Source organism: Fringilla coelebs (genome assembly GCF_963513975.1).
Source record: "Fringilla coelebs genome assembly, chromosome: 12".
Classification (NCBI taxonomy): domain Eukaryota; kingdom Metazoa; phylum Chordata; class Aves; order Passeriformes; family Fringillidae; genus Fringilla; species Fringilla coelebs.
The window spans coordinates 6670544-6694906 of NC_140038.1; the positions used below are offsets into that span (position 1 = coordinate 6670544).

At 43.2% G+C, this 24363-nt stretch overlaps 1 protein-coding gene across 1 annotated transcript in view; it reads left to right on the top strand.

Annotated features, from left to right (window-relative positions):
• Positions 1-24363, top strand: part of RORA (RAR related orphan receptor A) — a 66321-nt gene that overhangs the window by 31997 nt on the left and 9961 nt on the right. The window contains exons 2-5 of the mRNA XM_084213717.1: positions 10018-10103; positions 18020-18161; positions 19846-20241; positions 23076-23197. Of these exons, the coding sequence (XP_084069843.1) occupies positions 10018-10103; positions 18020-18161; positions 19846-20241; positions 23076-23197 (746 nt within the window). The remainder of the gene's footprint in view (positions 1-10017; positions 10104-18019; positions 18162-19845; positions 20242-23075; positions 23198-24363) is intronic.

Below are 24363 nucleotides of genomic sequence, written 5' to 3' on the forward strand. Positions count from 1 at the left end.
CGTCGCCTTGCAAAAGAGTGTCCTTGAAATTCTAAATAATTTTGACACTATGTTGCAAATGATTGTTTTTTGTCAGGTCTGTGTGTTTGGTTTGGTTTTGTTGTTTCCTTGTTGATTTTTTCAATCAGTCACCTGGTCTGTTCTGGTACGCAGCCTGATACGATCACTGAACTGAGATGCAGTTTTGCAAATGGACAGCCCAAGTGTTTGTAGGTTCTTAAAACATCCACTGATGGAGCTCTCATGTTGTAGAGAAGGAGGTCAGACACTTTCCAGCTGTTCTAAAAGACCTTTCCTTAAGGAGAGCTGCTGGAATTCCGGTACCACCTGAGCACCTCTCCTGCTCCTGTGTACAGAGCTCTCCCCTCGGACACAGGGGCCACAAGGATTCCCCTCTGAGAACTGGTCATTTAAGGCTGCTTGCAGCCTAGGAGAACTAATTCAGGCAAAGCTTGTTGAGCTGTGCTGGCTGTGTTGTAGCTGACTTGCTGAAGTGCTGCTTAACATTGGTGAGTGGTTGATAAGTTCTTTGTTTTCCTACTACAAGCAAATAAACAGAAATGCCAGCTTTTCCCCTAAGCCGGTGCAGTAATTAGGGGAAAAGAAGATGGGAGGACAGTGTTGGAGTTCACCAATTCCAGTGTTCAGAAGACCAGGTCCAGCACTTGAGAGTAGAAAATTACATCCAATAGGGGCTCTATGCATTAATTTGTGATGAAGATGTTACAGTAATTTGGACTTGTCACTGTAAAATGCTACATTTCTTCAAAACTTTATTTAAGTCAAGTCTTTATTACTTTCTTCCAGAGATTTAGGAAATGGGGCAGAACTACAAATACAGTACAGGTTTCTTTTTGATGAAAGGGGGAGAATTCATTTAGTATTGTCTAGCTAACTCCAGCAAATAAATTAATCCTGTTCTCCTGCAGATTTCACTTCTTGTTTTCCCCTCCATTAGTGGCAGATAATGAAAGACCAGCATACAGACACCAGGAAGCAGAAATTGGTGTAGATTTTCTTTTCCCAATGAGAGAGAACACTAAGTGTCAAAGACTACTAGAAACCTGAGTGTGATTGAGCATTCAAGGGCACTTTGAGTGCCTCAAAGTGCACACACACGTGTTGGCCCCCAGCTTGTTCTCCATGTCATTTTTCATTTGACAGACCGTATGCACTGGCTGGTGTGGGTGGGACAGGCTGGGTCACAGTAGAACTGTGCTTGTGCCCTGCTGCAGGTGTGTGTCTTGACAGCTGCTCCAGGTTAGTAATCATCTGGAGGAAGAAATTAAGAATGTTGAAACATGAGTGAACTCTAGAATCCTGTAAAAACAACCATGATGCATTCACACAAACCCCAGCTTGCTGCTTACTGGATAACTGGATAAATGCAGTAGCAAATTAGAGCAGCAAACGTCAGTGCTGGCAGTTCCTGTGATAATAGCTTACACCTATTTTGCTCCTAAAACTTGTATTTTGTCATATTATCAAGAGAGATGTTTTGTAGGTGTGTCATTAGACCTGTAAGCTTTGTTTTTGAAAGTGAAAAAGGAAAGTAGTAGAAGTGAGGCCATCAGCTTTCCTCTTGTACAGCTCTGTAGCAGCTTCTCTCTCAGCAGTGCAGAACGCTGCAGGTTCCTGGGGCTGGAGCTCTGCTCACCGGTCCCTGGGATCACAAGACCAAAATGCAAGATCTGGCAGTAAGTACCAGGCATCTGAGGCAGCTGGAGGTAGAGCTAGAGATAAAGGATGATTGTGCTGCTTACATAGATAGAGGAAATGAAACACCAGCTAGCATCCCCATGCCCACAGCATAGCAGCACTAGGGAGATTATAGTCTCTGTAGCACCTAGTTCTTGATATGCAGTTCAGAGCTATGGCTAAAACTATATTATATTTCATTAGAGGATCACATGATTTCAGTGTCACTGTGTTTTCTTATCAAAAACTTCTTCTGAATTGCTTTATTTAACAAGAATTCCATTTAGCCTGGTGAAACCAATTATGCCCCAAGCTCTGTTCATCGTAGCCAGTGTAACTACTGTTAATTTTCAACCAGAGAAGAAGAGGCAAATGAAATAATTAAATGTTTATTCATAAGCACCTGAGACACCAAGAAAGTGAGAAGCCAAAGTGTGCCAGAAACAAACTGGTGTTTTATGGAATTTGGAAGTCTGTTCTGACCGTGAGGAAATCATCAGTCTTCAACCTTTGGTAGGTGTGTGTTGTTACTGTCTGTCTGATGTGCCTGGTGAGGAACAAAAGGGGATCCCCAGAAGAAGCTGGTGCAGTTGTACATCTCTTGTACATTTCTGCCATCTCCGTTATTTGTGTGTAAGTTCCTGGAAGCAGTGACAAAGCTGGAGCCTGGGGAACTCCGTAGATTTCGTGGAGTGGGAAGATGCTGATTGCGTGCCCCGGATGTACGAAGGGATTGACTGTCCCAAGAACTGCTCATCTGTGGTCCTGGACAACAGAACCCTGTGCATGTGGCAGGCCTGTCTGTGTGGGTTTAGGCCAGGCTTGGACTTCAGTGGTTTGATGTTACAGTTTGGTCTGTGGTGTGGTTTAATAATGTGGCCAGAGTCCCAGGCTGCAGTTGTATCTACCTGTTATTCCTCCAACAAGGAAAATCAAATCATCTTGCTTTCAGCTGCATTCATTGCTCTGTCAGGAGAGTGAGAATGTTTTTGGGTGGATAAAGACAAAAGAGTGGAGAGATAGGAGTGTTATACAGGAGGACAATAGAATTATGTAGTGTTGCACGCATGAACAAGAAGGAGCAAACATCATCTGAGTTCCTCTAAAAACCCTAGTCACTTTTTAGCTTGTGTTCCTGAACACTTGCAGAAGTCGTCCATTGTTTGTGTTGGCACATTGTTTTGGTTTTTCTTTATAGGAGTTCAGAATATTGCAGTGATATTATGATATTAAGGGTTTACAGCGATTGGCTATTTGAATATAGCATTTAAAATAGAGACCACACCACAACAACTTCACTGAAACAGTTTTGCCTTTTAGAAAACCCAAACTATTTTCCATCTTGCCTTCTTTCATTAGAAATTCAGGTGTCTTTGTTAAAGCCAGTGCTTCATGTAATAGCAAAGCTCTAGTTCTTTAAATTGAAATATGTGTCAGTAAAATTTTGTAATCCTAAACATCAGTGATCCTGGCATGGGAATGTGAGCTCTTACTGCACTGTTCCCTTCCATGTGCCCAAATCAAACAGATATTGAAGGAATTTATACTGATTCCTCAAAGTCAGTCTTCCAGGCCCCAGAAGTGCTCAGGTGGTACCATGCTATTTATCCTGTATCTCCTTCAGTATGGATGTTTGCAGCATTTGGGAATGCTGAGCAGTGTCAGTGACCTGCTGAGGGATCCAGATGTGCCCAGGCCCACAGAGTTCGTCTCAGCATTGCAGCATTTCTGCCCTGTGTTTGACGTGTTGCTCATACTTTTCTTTTAATTAATACTTTGGTGGCCATGTTCGTTTCTACTCCACCCATCACACCCACATACTTCAAAGGATTTGTACCAGTATAACCTCAGTATTTATTTTATTACCAGTGTGATTTCCTAAGGAAACAAGGCTTGGAAAGGTTGTTTGTGTTAGTCTGGTTTTCTGCCCATCACCCCAGTCCTCCCCATTTCCAAAACATTTCGGCCAAGCTTGAGAGCATCAGCAGCTCCAAAGATGTGAAAATTGAAAATCTGAGGAAGTTCGCTGTCTGATACCCCCCTGGGGGACAATGTGCAGCCAGGCTCAGCTGTAGAGAGGAGAATCTGTAACGCAGAGGAAGGTGCAAAGAATATCCCATGTGCTGGGAAGGCTTCTACTGGAATTTCAACCTTACTGGGTCCCAGGAAAATCCAGCCATGAGACACAGATCTTTTGTTAGTTCTTTGGAGCTATTTGTTGCCAGGTCTGTCGCTGCAGTCTCCAGTGGGGCCTGCTCAGAATGTCTTTATGGTGGGGATTGTGTATGGAATAAACACACCTTCGCAGGAGGAGTGGGCAGGCTCTTGGTCAGACACTTACCGTGCGTTCTGAAACGGCCTCAGATGTCTCCCAAGCGCCCAGCATCCCCAGAAGCAGCCCGGGGGGGTTGCAGTTCTCCGGCCTGTGTGAGGGGACAGATGGTCACTTCACGGAGGGCAGGGATGGGGTGGGCAGAGCTGTGCTGCCACCAGTGCTCGGTTCGGTGGAACTGCAGCCTTTGGAAGCTGCAGGTGTTCGGAGGCGAGTAATTTGCAGCCAGCTCAAATTACTTAGGGTACATGACAGAGCAAATTATTTAGGTAATGAAGCTGAAAATGCAGGAAGATTAGAATATTATATAGTAAAATCATTCCGTGTTAATTCAGTTTGTGATCAGATATCATGTTGCTTTAAATACCACATTACATGCAGTACCCTTGTTTGAGCCAATGAATATGGATGAATATGTCACTGAATATGTATGCCTCCTAATTTAATCAATATACTTACAAACAGCACTAGCAGGGATGTCTGGCACAAACTGCATCCCTCTAGAAGCAGGTTGGCCCAATTTGTGTGTGTGTCATGTGCATTGCAGAGCCCTTCTGAATTAGCTGCACAGTTGCACACACCCAGAGAGGCTGGGCACAGGTGAGCCACCTCCAGGGAAAGGGCTCCTCAGCAGGGCTGCTGCAGCCAGGGAGGGATTGCTCCTGAAGCAGTGCCCTGAGCCCCAGGAGTGCCAGCTGCAGCCCTGCCTGCTGTGTGTACCCCCTGCAGCCTTGGGCAGCTGTGGGCAGCTGGGGATGCTTTCCCTGGAGAGCCGTGCATGTGAGGAGGATGCACAATGCCCATAGAGGCTTTGAGGAGTAGGGACTGGTCTGGCAGACCCAGCAGCATCTGCTTGAGTCCCTCCATGCTGAGTGCAGGAGGGTATCCCTGCAATTCCTGCACATGGCTGCCTTGGGAGCTGTGGCCAGAGCTCCTCACAAGTCCCCATGTCTTGGTGGTGCCAGGCAGCTGGGACTCCACATACCCTGGCAGGAGGGAGCACCTCCTGCACAGGTTTTCCTTTCCAGAAAATGCTCATTTTTAAATTCAGAAATAGTAAGACATAGTGGGATTTACCTGACTTTCACCTTCTGAAAGTTAGGCTTGTAATTAAAATATCATTAAATTCCTTCACTGTTGAGTGAAGAGGAGGCTTCTCCACTCAAGGGTTCATGTTGTCTGTTATGAATAAGATGAATCATATGCCCTTTTTCCTTCTTCCTTTCCTCTCTTAGTGCCTTCACTCTAGAGCAGACAAGACAATTAACTTCATTAATTACCCAAATTTCTCGATCACTCAGGTCAGCTGTGTGGATCTCCCCTAAAGGGCAGACGTGGGACCAATTTTTGCATTCACTGAAGAGCCCTTCCCAGGATACCAAATCTGAGGTTTCTACCTGTTGAGAATTGGGAAAAATTGTCAATTGTGTGCATGTACAATTTTAAAATAACAGTGTGAAAGCAGAAGAAGGAAAGGAAAAATCCTTCTTCTACTCCAAGACCATTAATTAACTAGAAACAAGCATTTTATTCACAATGGGGAGGAAAAAACTTCTGTCTTCGGAAAACAATTTTTTTCTTTAAAAAAGTGTGTTCTTCAAGGTGAGCTGGTAACACGCTTTCCTGTGCTGAGGCTCTGAGTGTTTCTGTTAAAGTGACAGAGCTGGGGAGAAAGGTGACCTGTGCTTTGCTTGGCTGTGCGGGCTCTTGCCCTGATCTGTCTGCCCCAGTGAGTTAGGAAGAGAGAAATCAAAGATTATGATGAGTTGTGCAGTGCATTTCCTTACAGATACAGAATCAGATTTTCTGGCTTCTCTACTGAAAAAACTGGACAAGGAATAAAGCAACATTTCATGATGTGGGAATTAATAAAATGGGAGAGGCTGTCTAGGGGGTTTGGTGGGGGGAGGGAACTTGGAAAAGGCAGGCAAACCCAAGTGAAACTGTTCCAGGTTTGGGGAACAAGCTCCCCTGGAGCAGGAGGGACTAAGGCACATTCTCCAGGTCCAGCAGAAGATGTCATTGAGTGCTCCCACTGGCTGGCTGCTGGCGTGTTCCCTAGGAATTAGGCGGAGGCAGTGGTGTTATTTAAGCATACCAGAGCTACCTCACACAGTTGCTGTGTGAAGACACAGTGGATGGAGGAAGAATAAATTTTCAGGGGGAAAACCACTGGGGTTTTTTCTCTGTAATACTTGGGCTCAAGTTCCTGCTCAGTCTGATTTTGAGCAGATAGGGGTCCACGCTCCTTTTTCTGGAAGCTCATCTGACATTACAGCAGTTCCCAGGCAGTCTGGTGACAGGAACAGCTGCAAGTGAAGGCACATGAACTGAGGGGTGCTGGTGGATGGCGGAGGAGCATCTCCTTCGCTGCGGAGATGAGCTTGTTTGACATCAGTTTGTAGGGACTGCTGCTTCCAGCCCTTGGAAGGTCCCTTCTTTCTCTCAGGGCCCCTTTCAGAGCATCTTGTTTGGTGGTGGGTCTCGGTGCTCCAGCTTCCATTTGTTGCTCTTGGTGGTTTGTTTTGGCTTTTATTCCTCCTCTTTGCTACCTTTGGCACAGGACAGCCTTGGTAGGATTGTGGAGCACTGTTATTTCAGGGTGTGAAAGAGTCTTAGGTCTTTAATCTGGGAGTACAAACTACATCTGTCACCTGGGTATCTGTGGCAGTTCCTAAGCAACCACAAGAGTTTATTTTTTTCTGCAGTTCATATTTAAGAAATAATTTGCTCATGCATGAACCAGCCTGAATCAGCCTGAGCACCACCCCAGGAGACAGAAATTGTAAACTGTAATTTAGGCTAATTCTAGTCTAAAGCATGAATTAGAGTATTTTATGTAATCTTGAAAAATATACCATATAAATAAATGTAAGCAGAGAACAGGTACAATTAATTTGAGCACAGTAGGAAGCTTTAAGTAACTCTGGGAATGTGAGAAACCAAGTCGGAACATATTCTTGACATGTAAAAATATTTCCCACCTGCCTTGTTTGCATAAGAACAAGGTTTTAGCAAGTACATATTTGCATGTCAAAGTTAAAAGTGGGGAAAATATTTTCACCCTTGTAAGAAAAAATGCATAATCTTGGCACAGGCAATTTGCATTTAGTAAGTTTAAAGTATCTTAAGTCCTTTCATGCTGTATGGGAAGTGTATGAACCTGCGACAGGGGTTCCATTTCAATGAGTTGATTTGCACAGGCACCACGTGGAGCAGTAATTGATCTGATCTCTCTGTGCATTAATTTGTACTACAATTGGTTGTGGCAGTCCCCAGCGATCTGTGCTTCTGAGATTCATCCCATTGTCCTGCATCCCTGAGTGCAGCATGAAGTTGCAGTTTTAAATGCTGTGCGCCTAATTGAAAGTAAGTACCTTGAAGATGTAAATTTGAGGAAATCAGGAATTCTAAAACTATACCTGATTTGGTGCCAGAGCTCATAAAAATGATGTTGGGCAAATGCTGGCACAGCTGGAGCCTGAGAATCTGTGGAGATTCTCTTATACCAGTAAAGCACCCTGGAAAATGCATTTGGGACTAATTATGGCACCTTTTAGACTATTACTAACCTAGCTTTAGGCCATCACTTTGAAGGCATGTTACATTCCTTCAGAAACGCTCTGCAAATGTCCTGTTGGTTAAGAAATAGGGATTGCATAGGCAGGCTTCATGGGTGATTTAACTAACATGCTGGAGATTGTAGATAAACTAGATCCAATTATATCATACCTATTCAAAATAAGGCAGTAATTATGTATATAAAAGTGAAATGTAAAAAATGCATTGCCATGTAGCTGTGGAGATAAGCCTTGTCACTACCCTGTCCAAGGAGCTGCAGAAGGCTGCTGATTCACTGCAGCACAGGAGAAAAATAATCATATGTTGAAAAGGCACAACTGGGATTTGATAGAGCTATTCTGGAATTTGCCCACAGGATTGCTCTCTGAATTTGAACTGCACATGATACAAATTCTGAGTTTCTGTGAATTTCAGTCTGTTCTCCAATTTGTTGATGTGAAGGGAGGGGGTTATGCCACCCTTTCTGCCACAAGCTCATAAACATAGGAGGCTCCAGTAATAATTAATGTAGCACATTAATGAAACAGCACGCACATTATTTTTTCCCTTTTATTAGTTCGCTTCCTGCTCCATTGTGTTTAATGTGTTAGCTGAAAGCAAAGTGAAATTAAAACCATTTTTGGGGAAGAAGTATTTCCTTCCTTAAGTGTCCTAAATAGACCTCTTAATTTCAGCCTGTTGTTTTGTTGCTGCAGGAAGGGTGGGGTTTGAAGGTCAGGGATACCAAGGTCCTTGTGATGGAAGCAGATACCAGTGGTGTCCTGCTGTGTGGGACTGCTTGGAAAGCTGCTGATACAGAACTGCCTGTCCAAAGCCCTGTAGCCTTCCCCAGCAGAGTACTTTAGCTGCTCTTGGCTTCCCAGGAGCTAATAGGTCCCATCTGGGTGCTGCTCAGCTGCCACATTGTTGCATTTGATGTCACCTGGAGAATATTTTGAAGGGATATTTTAGCACAGTCGGTGCTGTCCTGCAAGTCCTGTAGGCTTCTGCTTTGTAAGGATCCTTTGCTTTGGGCCAGATCCTGAGCTGTGTTGTGCTGCAGTGGAATGGAGCACACAGTAGCACTGCAAGATGACTCTTGATTAATAATAAGCAGCCAGTTAGGTATTCAGTGGCATGCAGAATGAAATGTTTTTAGTGTGGACATGACCTTTTGAGAGCAGAGTAGAACTGAAGTTAAGCCAGTGCATTGTAAGACAGGAGTATTAGATGTGATTTTGTGTGTTGTCGCAGATTGGATAACTGTAAATTGGATGAAAGAAGAGCTCTCTTGAACAGTCAGGCATCTTGTGAATGGATTTGAGCTCCTCAAGGAGGTGAACAGCACTTGTTAATGTGCCACAGTTACAGACACAGCAAGAGTTGCTCTTGTACCGTTCCAACTAAGCCCTGTCCAGAACACTGATGCAGCTTCATCCTAACACAGTGTGGCAGAGCAGGGGCTTTCCTGGGATTTCAGTTACCCACCTGTGTGTGGTGGTATTTGTGAGACCCCCAAGCACGTGTGATGTGTGCCCTGCTGCTGTTGGATTCGTGAAGCACTCACTGCCTTTGCACGGCCTGTCCAGACTTGCCAGCAGAACAACTTCAGCCAATGCACTCCTCAAGCAGTGGAGAGGTGTCCCTGAGCATGCAGGAGTCCCTTCTTGGGCCTGCGTATTCACATGGGAAGGTGCTCGGTTTAGAGCTAGTCGCACACCAAACTGCATTCAGTGGGTGGGTTTACATGTGTGAAACTACATTGATGCTTTCATGCCTTATAACTGAATGGCATTTTCCAGACTGTGCCTGCTCCTCTGGTTTCAGTAAACTGAGTGCTGCTGTGTTTTCCTGCCTGTTTGTTCTGTGGTAGATAACACACAAATAGGTACCAATAATTCCCTTTCTATTCAGATAGGTAAGTTTTGGACTGCTCATGCAGAATGGGGCTGCTCTTCACCTTGTAACGTCTCTTTAGGGTTGGCCAGTCGTGTGAGCTGGGTGGATGTTGGTGGCTGTGGTGGACGTGGTGCATTTGCTTCCAGGCAGGGCAAGCTTTAACATTACCTGCTATGGTCTTGCATGAATACAGTTGGAAGAAACCTTTCTAGTGTCATCTTAGCTCTTTGGCCAAAATGTGAACTCTCCTATTCTTTTTGGCTTTGAAATGCTGATTCTAGCCTTCTTGTGGGTTCTTAAACACCTTCTCAAATGACCCATTTTAATAACCCAAAAGCTATTATATAACGAGCAGCCATAATTTAGTCCAAAGCTCTAGGGGATCCTTGCAGTTCAGCAATGAATAGTTAATGCAGTAGAATGTTTAGCAGGTTATTAGTTTTCACTGTACAAATGCTGATCAGGGAATGCTTTTATAAGGTGTTTAAAAGAAAATGTAATTAACTGGTTGCGTGCTTCTGTTGCAGCTCAAATTGAAATTATTCCATGCAAGATCTGTGGAGACAAATCATCAGGAATCCATTATGGTGTCATTACATGTGAAGGCTGCAAGGTAAGCTTCTAAAATATTAAGTCTGAAAAGAAGCATTTAGCCTTTTGATAGTGATAATTTTCCTTCTTTTTTTAAAGAGCAAGCATTGCTCCTAAGTTGAATATAAAATAATTGGGGATTCTGAAGTACTGGTTTTATTTGGACTTTAAATAGGATGTTTCCATGACACACACACAGTTACACTACTGCAGATTTTAGGACAGTCCTCCAAATCACGCAGTTGTGCTAGGTGTGCTGTGCATTGTCTCTCTCTGCATAAACAGAATAGGTACAGAGAGATGGTCTGCTTCAAGCACAGCAGCAAGTGCATTCAGTGCATTCAGCTGAGGGAGGACAAGTCTGGCTTTTTTGAATCTCTCTGCCTGGTTTTGCTCTGTAAATTGCTATGAAGCTCTGCTGAAATAGGTGAGAGCTCTGCCCTCTGTTTTCTTTTGCACTCTGCTGCAGTTACAAATCTCTTCTGTTTGGCAGGGGAGATGTTGTTTCACAGTAGCACGTGCTCCTGGTGTTCAGCATACTCAGGTCTTGCTGAGACCACTGCCTGTTCCTTGCAATGCAATCACTGCTGTGCACGGTTTAGGCTTTGAAGTTCGTCCTGGAGTTGTACCTTTGGTGAATCAAGTGAACAAGGATTGCATTAGAAGCGTTTCTGTTTTGTTCCGTGTGTGTGTCACAACCAGGAATTAAATTGGACAGTGCTAACACCAGGCAGGAGTGAAGCTGATCACTCTTTTTGATCCCTGGTGCAGAATATTACAGCGCTGGCTTGGGGTGACACAGTGTGCACAGCATGCTCTGGCTTGTTGTTCTCTTCATGGATGAATGTTGCAATCCCATACTGATAGGTTTTCTCTTAATCTATACTTGAGGTATGAAGAATTGATGATTATGATAGTTTTTAGTCTACTCTCCTGACCTGCTTGATGCTACAACCCATCTTCAAAAAGTAACTTCCTTGCATTCACATTATAAAGTTCTCTTTTGTGTTTTTCCCAGGAAGATTTTTGTGTTTTCATTAACACTTCCTCTCAGTTTGTGGAAGTATTGGTAACAATGAAGGAAAAAAACTAAATTAAGAATCTTGGAATGATATGGGAACAGCACCTTCTGCCCTTTCTGACTGCTGTTGCCATGGAAAATGCAAGAAATGCACTAAAAATGCATTGATAACAAAGTGGTGGCTTTTTCCAGGTTTATGTTGTTAAGCAGTATTTGTCGGATTTCAGCTGTGGGAAGTGCAGACATTTGTTGTGAGAATTCTGCTGTTTGTCTGTCTTGCCAAGGATCAAGTTGTGTTCAGGGTCTGAGAGCTCTTTAATCTTTAAATGATTTGGGACCAGAGTACCTGGGAGAGAGATCCATGACCTCCAAACCTGAGTGCAGACGCAGCAGGGTTAGCGTGGTGCTGGTGCTCGGCTGGGCTTCCCCACATGGGGCTTCTTGCAGAGCAGGAGCCCAGGGACAGGGAAGCTGCCAGCTGTGTTTTCCTTCCTTCATCTTCATGCACTTAGTGAGAATGTGTGTGCAGTATACTGTGTTTCAGAACAAATTATTTTCCTTCAAGTGCTCTATAAATCAAGTTCTCTTGGAGCTCTTCTGGTGCAATCCTCTCCTTCTGAGGATTCCACCAGAAGGGTCAGCTGGTGAGACGGGCAGAAGGGAGGGTAAGCGGGCAGGGGTGCTCAGCACACTGAAACCCCTCTGAACCTTGAAGGCAGAAGGTGAGAAGTAAGAGTTGCCCAGTCAATGATTTAGGCATTTTCTCCTCTTGAAGGAGCACAGTGAAGTTTTGTAGCCATACAGTTTCAGACAGAATTTTAAAGCCAATTAATATTAACTTAGTTAACCAAGTTATCTTCCTTTGAGAAGCTCACTCCTGAAGAAGCTCAGTCTTCTTTAATGCCAGAGCCCAGGTGATGTGCAAGTGACAGACTGGGGTACTGCTAGTGGGCACAAGTCACAGGAAGAGTTTACATGATCATGGCCTGGGCAGCATTTAAAATGACCTGCTGTGGCTGTGGATTCTGGATTCTCTGGATTCTTGTGCTGTGCTCTTCCACAGTACTGTCAACAGTCTCACCCAACAGAACTATTTTGGCTGGTTGGCATATCTTGGCTCCTGCCAAAGCAGCCAGGTGTGGATTGGTATGGCTTTCTTTTCCCAGCTTTTCTGTGGCTGTGACTACTGCAGGTTTGAGCATGCTTATGTTGCTCTTCATGTTATGCTAAAGCTTCCTTTGTAAAAAGTACCTGGCTAAAAAAGAGCTTATTCCCAGTCCTGTGCTTTGGCTCCTGCAGCCAGTGCCCTGCACAGTCCCAGAGAAGTCAGTGAGGTTCTGCACAGGTGCCACAAACCCACCCACGTGCATCAGATGGCAGGAGCAGGGCTGTGGCTGTCAGGAGGGAACAGCTGTGCTGCTGCCTTCAAGCCAAGCCTGTCAGGAATGATCTACAGGCAGCAACAGCCACAGCAAAGTGGGATGTTTTCAGCTTGGACTGGTTTCATTCCAGTTTGGTGTGAACTTTAATGTTACTTAATCCTAATGTTAACTTATACGTTACTCTGTAAATACTGATAAACAACAGAAATATAATTTATTCAAAACCTAGTCTGTATCATGGATGAAATCACAGACCAGCTCTAGTCAGATTGACTTTTGCTGATCCCATTGCTCTTCTGTCACTTTCCAGCCCTTGAATTTCACAGAGTTGAAAGTGTTCTGACCAGGTTGAGTCATTACATTGCATTTCACATAACTAGACTTGAAGATTTGTAGTAAAAACCCATTAGTGTTTCTTGGGAAGTTTTAATTTCCTACCGTGCTCTGATGATGCTGGCTGTTCTTATGAAGTTAGTGGCAGTGTTTTGCAAAGGCATTGAGTACTCCTGACCCATCAGCCTATTTAGCTCAATCTGAATCTACCTTTAAAAATGTAAAATTTAACACTCCTTCATCATCTCCCCCTTAACTGAAAATTTGAGGCTTTAGCCAGGCTGTATTTTACACTTTATCTAGGAAGTCTTCTGTGGCTTATTACAAATAAAATAATTTTTTTAAGAGAGGGTAGTTGCAGGAGCACTACTGACAGAACTGGTATCTGTATGTAGCACTTCACTCAACCATTAGTTGTGGGAACCCATTAACATCCTTTTATGCTATAGGAAGGACCATTCTGGGAAAGGAACCTGTTTTGTACACATCCATATTCTTTTCTTCTAGCTGAAAGTTGAATTCATTCCCACAGTGTCATACAGTGAACTATATAATTTAATTTGCAGATGCAGTTACTTGGTTTTGCTGTCAATAGTTCATGCCAAGCTGACCCACCAGTGCAGTAGCAATCTTGCTCTTTACCTGACTGCAGGTAGCTTGTCTAACAAAACCCCTTATGCAGGGCATTTCTGCGCATTTCAGATGCTTATCAGAAGGTTTATCAGTACTGGCTTTTGTCTCTTGTGTCTTTTAAGACCTCAGATGATCTTGTTCATTGTAACTGTCTGGGTTCTTTACTTCAGGAAACAATAGCTGGTGTCTGTCCCTGCCCATCTTGCTTTCATTTGTTGACAAACACAAGCTCACTCCTGTCTTTATTACTGATGTAAAGCTGAATGGTTTTGCTCTGTTTTCAGTGGTGCTATGTCTTGGTCTTTATTAACACAGTTTATTAAACAATATTGTCAGAGCACTCTCCTACCTTTACAATTAAAATATGTGCTGGTGGTCATAAAAGGGTTAAAAGTCCAATTTGAATGTTTGCCCGTCTTTTGTATTACAGTGTATTTTTCTGATGTTTCTTTGAAGAAAATTTGTGTTGGTTTGCTTTAGAAAACAGCAAAATAATTACTTCCCCCCCCAACTAATTGTTAATTGCTCAGAATATTGCAAAACTTAATGATACGTGGAAGTCTTTAAGTATTAGCCATAAATCATGGGATTATGAATAAGCCTTTGTTGTCACAGGCTCACATACAGTCATTCCAAAACGTCTGCCATTAGGATGCAGCAAGGCAGCTGTCAGCTGTTTTCTTGTAATTAAACAGCCAATGAGCAGCTAATTAAGACATATGTGTATACAGAAGTGGAAGTGGGTATGTTAATGAACTGTAGGAATCAATTCATTAAATGAAAATTTGTCAAAAGACCAAACATGAGCTCAGCGTTTCAGCCCATGCGCGGTGCAGAGGGAGCGTGTGCGGTGCCATTGGGGACACGGGGGAAGCACAACTGGCTCAGGAGCCAGCTCAGACACCAATGTCTCCAGTGCTGAGCTGCTGAGTAGAGGAGTCACTGAAACTGTTAACAGACTTTGCAAAAACTGCTATTTACATTTCAAAGTCCTTTTTTAACAAGTTGTTATTCCAGCTGACTCGCAGATGAAAAGTTCCTGTGCTCTTTTTTCCCCAAACCTGATTTCGTGGCAGTGAATGAACACCCATAGACTGTGTTGGTATAAAGAGGAGTCTGAAACACAGGGACCAGGCTGTGGCTTATGAGCTCTGCTCTTCTGGCACCGAGTGGATCTGTCTGCAGGAAAAGGGAATGTGCAGAGCTCGGTGTCTGGGGCTGGATCTTTGTGCTGCCATCAGGAGGGGCCGAGACTTGCCCCAGGTGTGCCGTGGGCCAGAGTGCTCTGACACCGGGGCTGCTTCAGTGCAGCACCAGCTTTGTGCTCCATCAGGAGGGGTGGCTCTGCCTTGGCCCATTAGGTCACATGAAGTAATGGTTGTAATCATGCATGCAATAAAAAGCATGTGGCCTGGGCTGGCTTGCATAGGGCTTGAACATATACACCTGTACCAAGGATGCATCCACCTCCTCCTCCTTCCTGGTGGAAAAATTATAGCCAGCTCTGTGCCTCTGGCAAAAGAGAGGGAATAGAACAACAGAATAGAATGTTCTCCTTTTAATAAAGGAGAGAAAAAGCGTAGAAAGAAACTGTAGGTACTTACACAAGGCTCCTGTAATAGAGGCTTCCCCACATGTCTTACAGTGATGTCAAAGCCCAAGGACCACCAAAAGCTTACAAAGCTCACACGTAAATGACAGCACCATAGAACAAAAAATCCTCACTTGACCTTCATTGTCAATTCACTCCCATGTGTCAGATATCCGCGTTTCTGAGCTCTGGACAAGTTTAGATTAGCTTTTGAAGTTTGTGGCAATGTTTCTTCTTTCTTTTACCTACTGCTGATGTTTTCTTTGGTTTGTTTTTAAAAGCAATTTACTGTATCTCTGGTTTGTAAAGTGCAAGTGCTTTTAAAGGCCTGGGTTCAGGCATTTCTGCTCTACTGGAAATTTTGCTTCAAGCTGTAACTTAGCTGATATATTGTACACTAAAATGTATTGAGCAGCTGTGTCTCTAGGGAAAATCTGGAAAAGGAAAAAGGCCAGTATTTTCTCCATTATAATACTAAAAATAATCCTCAGCTTGACAAGGCTATTCTTAATAAAATATGCCGAAGCGGCAATTCAGAATCGGTGTACATATATATATATATATATCTTAGCTAAAGGAAAATGTATGGATCCTTGAGGTTATTGGGACATGTTGGTTTCACATACTGTTTAGGCTGACTTGCAGAATCTCAGAGGTGCAGAGGGTTTCATGCAGCTCATGTGTGAGCATGTCATTCAGTGCGACCAGAAGAGTGTTTGGAGAACTGAAAATTTCAGGGACTGATGCAGAACCTTGACCAGTCACTGGTCAGCTCAATCCCTAGTCCTGTTTTTGTGGTGAATGGCATGGCACTTGGAGTTTAGTGGTGAACACCCTTGTACTTGCACCAGAGTGACAGACTCCAGTGACGGTGCTCCCAGAACTGGAAATGAATCTATCTACTTACCAAGAGTTGGTTTCTCTGGAGGGATCAGTTGTGATGTTGGAGTGGTAGACATGTCTGTGGTATTTCAGGTTGAATTATTATTACGGGGTGAGATGCATTCAATTGGAGCTCAATATGTGCAATACTTTCAGTCTGAGTGACAATTATCTATTGACAAACACGAAAAAAGCAGTTGAAAGTTCAGTCCTATAGAAACAAAGACCAGAAAAAAAGGGTAACAAATTATATACAGGAAAACAGAATTAAAGACACCATCTTCAGTTTCTTTTTTTCCCCAAATATTCTGTGTTTCCCTAGTAAAGCTTTAATAAAAGGAGTGTAACTAACAAAGACTGGTGCCTTCCTGCTAAGATTGAGCAGGGGCTTTGTCTCAGTGTTTTGCCATGTTACTGTCTGCAACCAGTTTGATGGGAACTACTTGAGACTTGTCAAGCCGAAGTCCTTCCTTTGTTTGCTTCACCAAGTATCTGTGCATGTGCTGAGGGACTCCAGCATGAAACCTTTGAGTAAATAACAAATTGGTACAAGTCCAGCTTTAATTAAAAGGTGCCCAGCCTTTCCAAGATGCTATTTTTTTTGCAGCACTGTTAATTAATCCATTATGTGGCAACATAAAGCTAAAATAGTGTGCTCACTGCTCTCAAATGCCTCTTTAGAATGACTACATCTTTGCAGAATCCTTGTGAAGTAGGTATTACACACACAGCAGCTTATGTTTGGGCAGTCTGTGGCAAAAGGATGAAATGTACTTCAAAGCAAACAGCTGCAGAGTGGTTAATGACATGCACCTCTCTGGAGGAGACAATAAAGTTGTAGCTGTGCGTAGCCTTCCAGCTCCAGCTTGCTTTGGAGATGGGGTTACTCAGGAAAGAGATCATACCTAAAACATGCTTTAGCTTTTCCCCTCCTTAAGAATCTAAATCCTGCACAGAGTTGAACAGAACATGGGCTGTCAGCATCAAACTAACTCACACAATAGCAGCAATAGGTGACAGCAGCACCAGTGCAATCCCTCTGTCCTGGGCACTAGTGAGGCACCTCAGGTGCTGTGTCTGGTTTTGGGCCCCTCATGACAAGTAACATTGAGGGACTGGAGTAGGTCCAGAGAGGGGCAGCAGAGCAGTGGAAGGGTCTGGAACACAAGTCTGTTAGTGGTTTTAAGTCTGATGAGGAACAGCTGAAGGTGTTGAGGTTATTTAATCTGGTGAAGAGGAGGCTCAGGTGTGACCTTCTTGCTTTCTACAACTCCCTGATAGGAAGATGGAGCCAGATGGGGGCCAGGCTTTTCTCCCATGGAGCCAGCAACAGGACAAAAGAAGATGGCCTCATGGTGTAGAAGGGCAAGTTTCAGTTGGATACTAGGAAAAACATCTTCACTAAAAGGATTGGCAGGCATTGGATTAGACTGTCCACAGAAATGGTGGACTCACTATCCCTGAAAGTGTTCAAAAGGCATGTGGATATGACACTTGGGATTTAGTAGTGAACACAGTGGTGCTGGGATAATGTTTGGGCTTGATGATCTTAGGGGTCTTTTCCCATCTTAATGATTCTGTGAGTCTATAAAAAACATGTTAAGAAATTGTTCTTTGCAGGAGAAACTGTTCAGCATCCTGCTGTGTATTTTTAAATACATACACACACTGGCAAGGCTGAACATCAGAGCCTGCCACTGTCACTCCAGAGTGCAGAACAGGGTGGTAGCTGTTGAATCCTCTCTATTTTGGAGAACTGTGACAACCCAGGAAAGATAGGAGATCAAGGTCTATAATTAGTTTTATCTCATTTGGAAAGAGCTGGTGTACCATATGTAATATGGGTTCTGTAAAATCAGTGAATAAAAAGTGTAATTCCTTTATGTGTTACAACATTTTTTTAATGAACGGTTTCTTGCTAGCTTTTGTTTATTTCTAAGAAAGGAAAAAAAACAGCAAAACCTTTGGTTTTAACTTCCTTTAGTTGACTATGGAGCACTTGAACCTCTTTTCTGTTAAGTACACTACCTTTCAGAGTCTTTATTTGCTCCATCAGTTAACAGCTCTTTGACTTGTGTTTTGCCATGGCATGGCAGGGCTTTTTCAGGAGGAGTCAGCAGAGCAATGCCACGTACTCGTGTCCTCGGCAGAAGAACTGTCTGATCGACCGGACCAGCCGGAACCGCTGCCAGCACTGTCGCTTACAGAAATGCCTTGCTGTGGGGATGTCTCGGGATGGTAAGCGCTGCTGGCTCAGGGCCTGGCTGCAAAACACTGACATAACGTGTGCTGTGATGGATGGGCAACCAAAACACAGCATTTGTATGCTAACTGGGCATTGGGCTGATAGTTCAGATCATCGAGTGAGTTTCAGATGCTGCTTCGTATTTTTCTGTGTTATATGCTGTATGTTTTTAGATGCTGCTGTATACTCAAATATATACAAATCAGGGCATGTACAAAGTTCTTGGATTTATCTTTTTTCTTACTTATCTGTTATAGTTCCCAGTTAAGAGCTTTGTCTCTGGTCATTTCTTGAAGATGCAGTTTGTTATTCTCATGTTAATACTTCCTCTATGTATTCATTCCAACAAGTGACCTCCTGTAGTTGCAAGTAGCCCTGCCTGGTGCATGAGTACAGATCAGAACTGCTTCACAATATCGACTGAAGTTAAATATGTGTATAATGAATAATGGAAAAAATACAAAGAAAAAAATAATGCAGTGTTTTTTCAAAGATAGAATTCTGAAGAAAAGATGTTCCAGTGCTGTTAAATATTAAGCTCAAAATTGCAGCTTGAGTAGTGATGAAAGCCCGCCTCTGCCAAACAGTTGCTTATGTAATTCAGTCAGAACTGGCTTTGCAGCTGAGACTTGCACGCCTCCCCCACAGATGGAACGGAGCTGCCACCACTTACCCATTTGAAGATCTGACTCAGTCTTTTCCCCTGCCACAGTGACAGCAGCGCTGCGTGTTCTACAAATACATACGCATTACTCTAGGTACATGAGGCCTGATCAAGGAGATTGTTCCCAGATTACATTTACTTCTTGAATTGCATTGTCTTTATTTTTTTTATTGGCCATGAGACTAAAAACCTGAAACAGTTGATCACGTAATGACTACTTATTCCAACATGTTTGCTTGCCTGTAGAAAAGCAGAAGGCAGTAGTTGCCTTTCTAAAGGATGAAGCTTTTACAGCTGATGCAGGTCCCTGAAATCCCATGCTGCATCCTTGAGAATTCCCTGGAAATTCCCAAACCAGTTGCTGCTGGCTAACAGCTAATGCTTCTCAAAGTTGTGGTAATGCTGTGGAGATACACACACGCACTTGTGCGCACACACACACACACACACACACACACAGTTTTAACAATTACTCATCTACTAAGCATTTTTGCTTGTCACAGAGGCACTTTGGTGGTTCTTCCCGCATGCTTAAGTCCCAATCTCAGTAAAGCTTGCTCTTGATACACTGAGAGAGCCCCCACATGTTGGCAATACACCCTAGGTTCACCTCCACAGCATGAATGTACAGCTGGTTGGAACTGCCAGTTGTCTCAGGCCAATGTGTTCTGGTTTAGCTTCTACTTTTCTAGGTAGGGTTTGAATGCTGAAGAGATGCATCTGTCAACCTCAAGGAACATACAAGAGAAAATCTTTCTAGCACAGAAGTGGAAAGTTAATGAATTAAGCTAAACCAGTGACTTCTAATGGTCCATTTCAGTGGCATGTCAAGACAGTCTTTTTAAGAGCTGGTCCTGCAGCTGTGTACCTGTAACTGAGGAGTGGTTCTTAGGTCTGTCCATCCTGCAGATTTGGGGTTTGTGCTGTATCCTTCCATGTAATGTTGAAAGACTCACACTTGAAAGGCGGTGGTGGATGTTAGAGATGTAATCTCTTGTGTGTCTGTATTTCAGCTGTAAAGTTTGGTCGAATGTCAAAAAAGCAGAGGGACAGCCTGTACGCCGAGGTGCAGAAACACCGAATGCAGCAGCAGCAGCGGGATCACCAGCAGCAGCCAGGAGAGGCAGAACCACTCACACCAACATACAATATCACCACCAATGGGTTAACAGAGCTACATGACGACCTCAGTAATTACATTGATGGGCATACCCCTGAAGGTAGCAAAGCAGACTCTGCAGTTAGCAGCTTCTACTTAGACATACAGCCTTCTCCAGATCAGTCGGGTCTTGATATTAATGGAATCAAACCAGAACCAATATGTGACTACACACCAGCATCGGGCTTCTTCCCTTATTGTTCTTTTACAAATGGGGAGACCTCTCCAACTGTGTCCATGGCAGAATTAGGTAATGAGAGAGAAAAGCTTCCATTGTAATTGTCTTAACAGTACCCTTTGGATTAAAGTGGCACGTGTAGACAGGTGATAGTGAGAATGCTGCTTTAGTAGAGCTGTGGGTATGGATGGGCATTCCTGTGTGAAGTGCACAGTAAATGCCCTGATCTCAGGGCACCTGGGGAACTCCTTACTGCTCTGGACTAAAGCTCCCAGGGGACTGGGGTTGATCAGTGCTACCAGTGTTGCTTTTGCTTTCAGTCCTTGTGATAGAACCCTGGGAATACTGATGAAGAAGCTGATTTTTAGTGATGAGAAAACAGGGCATTTCTTTATTTGCAGATTATTTTTTAACAATTTGTCTCCTTTTCATTACCTCAATACTGTTACTCCTGACAAAAAGTGATGAGGCTGATTTTCTTCTGCTCTTTACCTGAGAAAAGCACTGGGCTAATCTGAGGGCGGTTCTTGTCACTTATTGAAGAGGATCTAGCCCCAGATACTGAAGGACATTTTTGAATGTAACATGTTTTGATAATTTCTCTAAGAGCCTTATAACAACCACATTAATTAGCACATTTTACTTTAAACTTTTCCCTTAATGATTACACTAAGGCCGAATTCCACAAGTATGACTTGTCAACAGCTGAGACTGGAGTTAGAGTGTGCTGTGTGAACTGGTTATAAACAAAGTGGAACAGGACATCAAAGAACTGGTTTTGTGATTCCATTACTTATGTAAGCAGCTAGGCATTTAAAATTGATTCTTAAAACTTGCTGAAGCAACATTTTTTCTAATTATTTTATTATGAAAACCTAAAAATAATTCAAAAAATCAGGTATTCCACATTAAAATTTTGTGTGGTTAATTTTATGTTCGTTTGAGAAGTTTTGCGGAGAGGGAGTCACAAGAAGCTTGCTTTTTAATGTCCTTATGTTGCAGAATGCTGCTCTCTACAATGTAATTTGTCCTGACAGCCAAAATATTGTGTCTGGCATCAGTTCAAATAATTTCAGATAGGTAAAATGGAGAAGAAAATGTCAGGACAAAGGCAGCACTACCAGCTTCGTCTCAGTGAAATGACTGCTAATGGAAGGTATTAGCATGGAAGGTATTAAAAAGATCTGCATTAAACCCACTGAAAAAAAAATAGAGGGTTTTTCCTTTGTAGGCCCAGTGTTGAGTTTGGAACACTGGCCTAACAAAGTTTGTCCTGTTGCTTACCTTTATTTACATAGTGCTTCGTTTAAACCCTGCACAGCGTGATTTGGGTGCCCAGCATTAACATTACTGAACAATGTTTGAAGAATGTTTGTCTGCCAGACGAAGGTTTCAATTTAGAAAGGTGTGGCTGCTCAATGAAAATATTTAGGTGTGTGCTGAAATGCAGTCCTGAAGTGAGGCGGAGGTTTGTGAATAACATGGGAATATTTCACTCCTGCATCCTGCAAGGGCACAGGGATCATGCTGTCAGCTGCTGCTACCGAGAACAAGTGTTTTAACTACACACTTGTTAAAAAAAAAAAAAAGTTGCTCTGAAATACATGAAAGCTATGATGACAAAGTATAAATTACATCATGTTGTACCTTACTGATTGCCCAGATAGCACATATCATCTGCTTTTACTTCATCTGTATGTTAAAGAATTTTCAGGCAATATCTTAATCAAACTACTGCCAGACATTGGTCCAGCAGCTCAGTTTGTGAAGAGTTGGGTTTGATCATTACCAAACAAAGCCAGTTCCACTGAAAATCCAGAACTGCAGTCCCTCAGAATACCTATGTTGTAGTGACCACCATTCCTCCTTGGTTTGAGCCTTCATTTTCAGTGGCCAAACAAAGCAGAATTGGATGAGGCAAGTCCCCAGGCCTCTACTTAGCACATGCTAAAATAGGAGAACATGCCCACCTGAAGGGTCAGGGTGGGAAAGGGGAAGTTAAATAAAAGTGGAACTTGAGTATCTAAATTCTGTTCAGGCTTTTGAAAGTGTTCCTAAACATTTATGGAACCAGGTTTTATTAATAAATGTAAACCTGCCTTATTCATCTTTTAATCAAGTATAGCAGCAGAAAATAATTCTATTTGGAATTAAAACATAGTATGGAAATTTTAAATCACGTGCAGTAAAGTAGGTGGTACTCTAAAGCTGAGGGAAAAGAACCCCTAGTGTTAGGGATTTTTTAGTGTGCTATCTTAATCATCTGGATTCTCTAATAGATGCATTTTTGTGATGTTTTTTGAATTTTCTGAGAGTAGACAAAAAAATTAAGAGACCTTTCCCTCCCAGGCAGCCTCATGCAACCAGAGTCCTGCCTGAGAGAACCTAGACAGGCGGTAACTGTATTTCCCTACTGGAAAGCGTTGGCACTGGCAGTTCTGCCTGCCTGGCAGTGCTGTTCTGTCCCGTCCCTGATGTGTCCTGCGGTCAGCACGCCTTGTCCGCGGACAGCTGTGTGCCCTCGCTCGAGGGGTCCGTCCCCCCGCTTCTTCCCGCAGTTCCTGCGGCTGTAGTCCGTGGTGTCCCTCCGAGCCCGGTGTCCGTTGACGGGTGTGCCCCCGCGGTGGCCGTGTCCCCCCTTGTCGCACCGCTTTGCCGCTGGTGCCCAACTTTGGGTCACCGGCGCCCTCTGCCGGCGGCTGCGGGCGCGGCCGCGTCCTCCGGCCGGGCCTTAAATGGCTGCGCCTCCCGAAGCCGGTTCCAAGGAAACTCCAAGCAAAGCAGTTTTCTCTCTCAGCTAACTCTCTCCCCTCCCCCTGTTGCAGCTGAAATATACGAGCTTTTCTCGTGTCTGAAGGTATAGCTTTGCATTTCTAATGCGCGTCGCTTTCTGCTCTTTCTTTTAGAACATCTTGCACAGAATATTTCCAAGTCACACATGGAAACTTGCCAGTACTTGAGAGAGGAGTTACAGCAGATAACATGGCAAACTTTTCTGCAGGAAGAAATTGAGAACTATCAGAACAAGGTATAAAAGCATGCCAAGATACGGCATGGTTTCTTTAAAGCATGGTATTTCCATAACACACTGCAAAATTCACTTTTTCACTGCTTTCTCCTTACTATCAGGAATGTATATTTCTGTGTGTTTAAAAAAGTAATACACTAGAATCAAAAGCAGGAATATGGTAAGGATATGTTTTGCATTTTTGATTTTTACAGGTATAGGAAAAAGCAAAGACATTCTCCTAAAATCTGTCTCTGATAAAGGAGAGGAAATAATAGGAATTTTTTCAATCCTAATTGGCACATTATTTCCTTCTCTTAAATTGTAATGTCCTGGATCAACAACAACAAAAGCCGAAGCCGCCAAGTTTGTGATGTTACATGCTGTGCTTTAGTTGGAGTTTATAAACACAGAGCTCCATCAGATTTCCAGCCTTCAGGGCTCACTGTAATCCTGATTCATGCTCCATTTGTCCCTCAGTGTTTGGGTTTTACCTGTGGAGCAACAGCACAGTGCTGCCATGCCACCAGGGTATTGTAAGATCTAATCAGTGTTATTTCCAACATGCCTTCCATCCACAAGCTGCTACCAATTGGCTACTTTTGGAAAATGGCCTTGGGAAGCACTGCTGAAGCACACTGTTCTTTGAACATATTTTTCATTTCCACTGAAAAATATTTAACCTTTCGGAGTACAATTTTTTCTACTTTAGGTGATTTCATTCTGCATTATTTTCAACACTGGAAAAACTCACTACTTGCATGCCTTCTTTATGTTTTTATCATATATGGACATCTTTATATGTATTCTTCGGAAGATGAGCTAGGTTGATAATTTGCATTCAATACAAAATACAGAAGCTGATAGGAAAAAATATGATCATGCCTTGCTGGTGTAAATTGGCATTTTATTATCGTGCAGTGATTAAAATTCCCACTGAAATGACCAAAATCTTTACACTTTGACATTTTTGGCTTATGATAAAAGTACTCCAAGCTGGATCTCTTCTGACATGACTGAAGAAGTCTTCCATGGTTGCATTGTCACTCATCCACATGAAGCTCTGGTTTTGAGGCCAATTCCCCTTGTCTTATCAGCAGACTGTAGCCAGGAGTGTTGGAGACAACTCACTCTATTGTGTTGTTTGGTGTTCTTTAGCTCAGTTTTACTTTCTGACAATGAGCTTT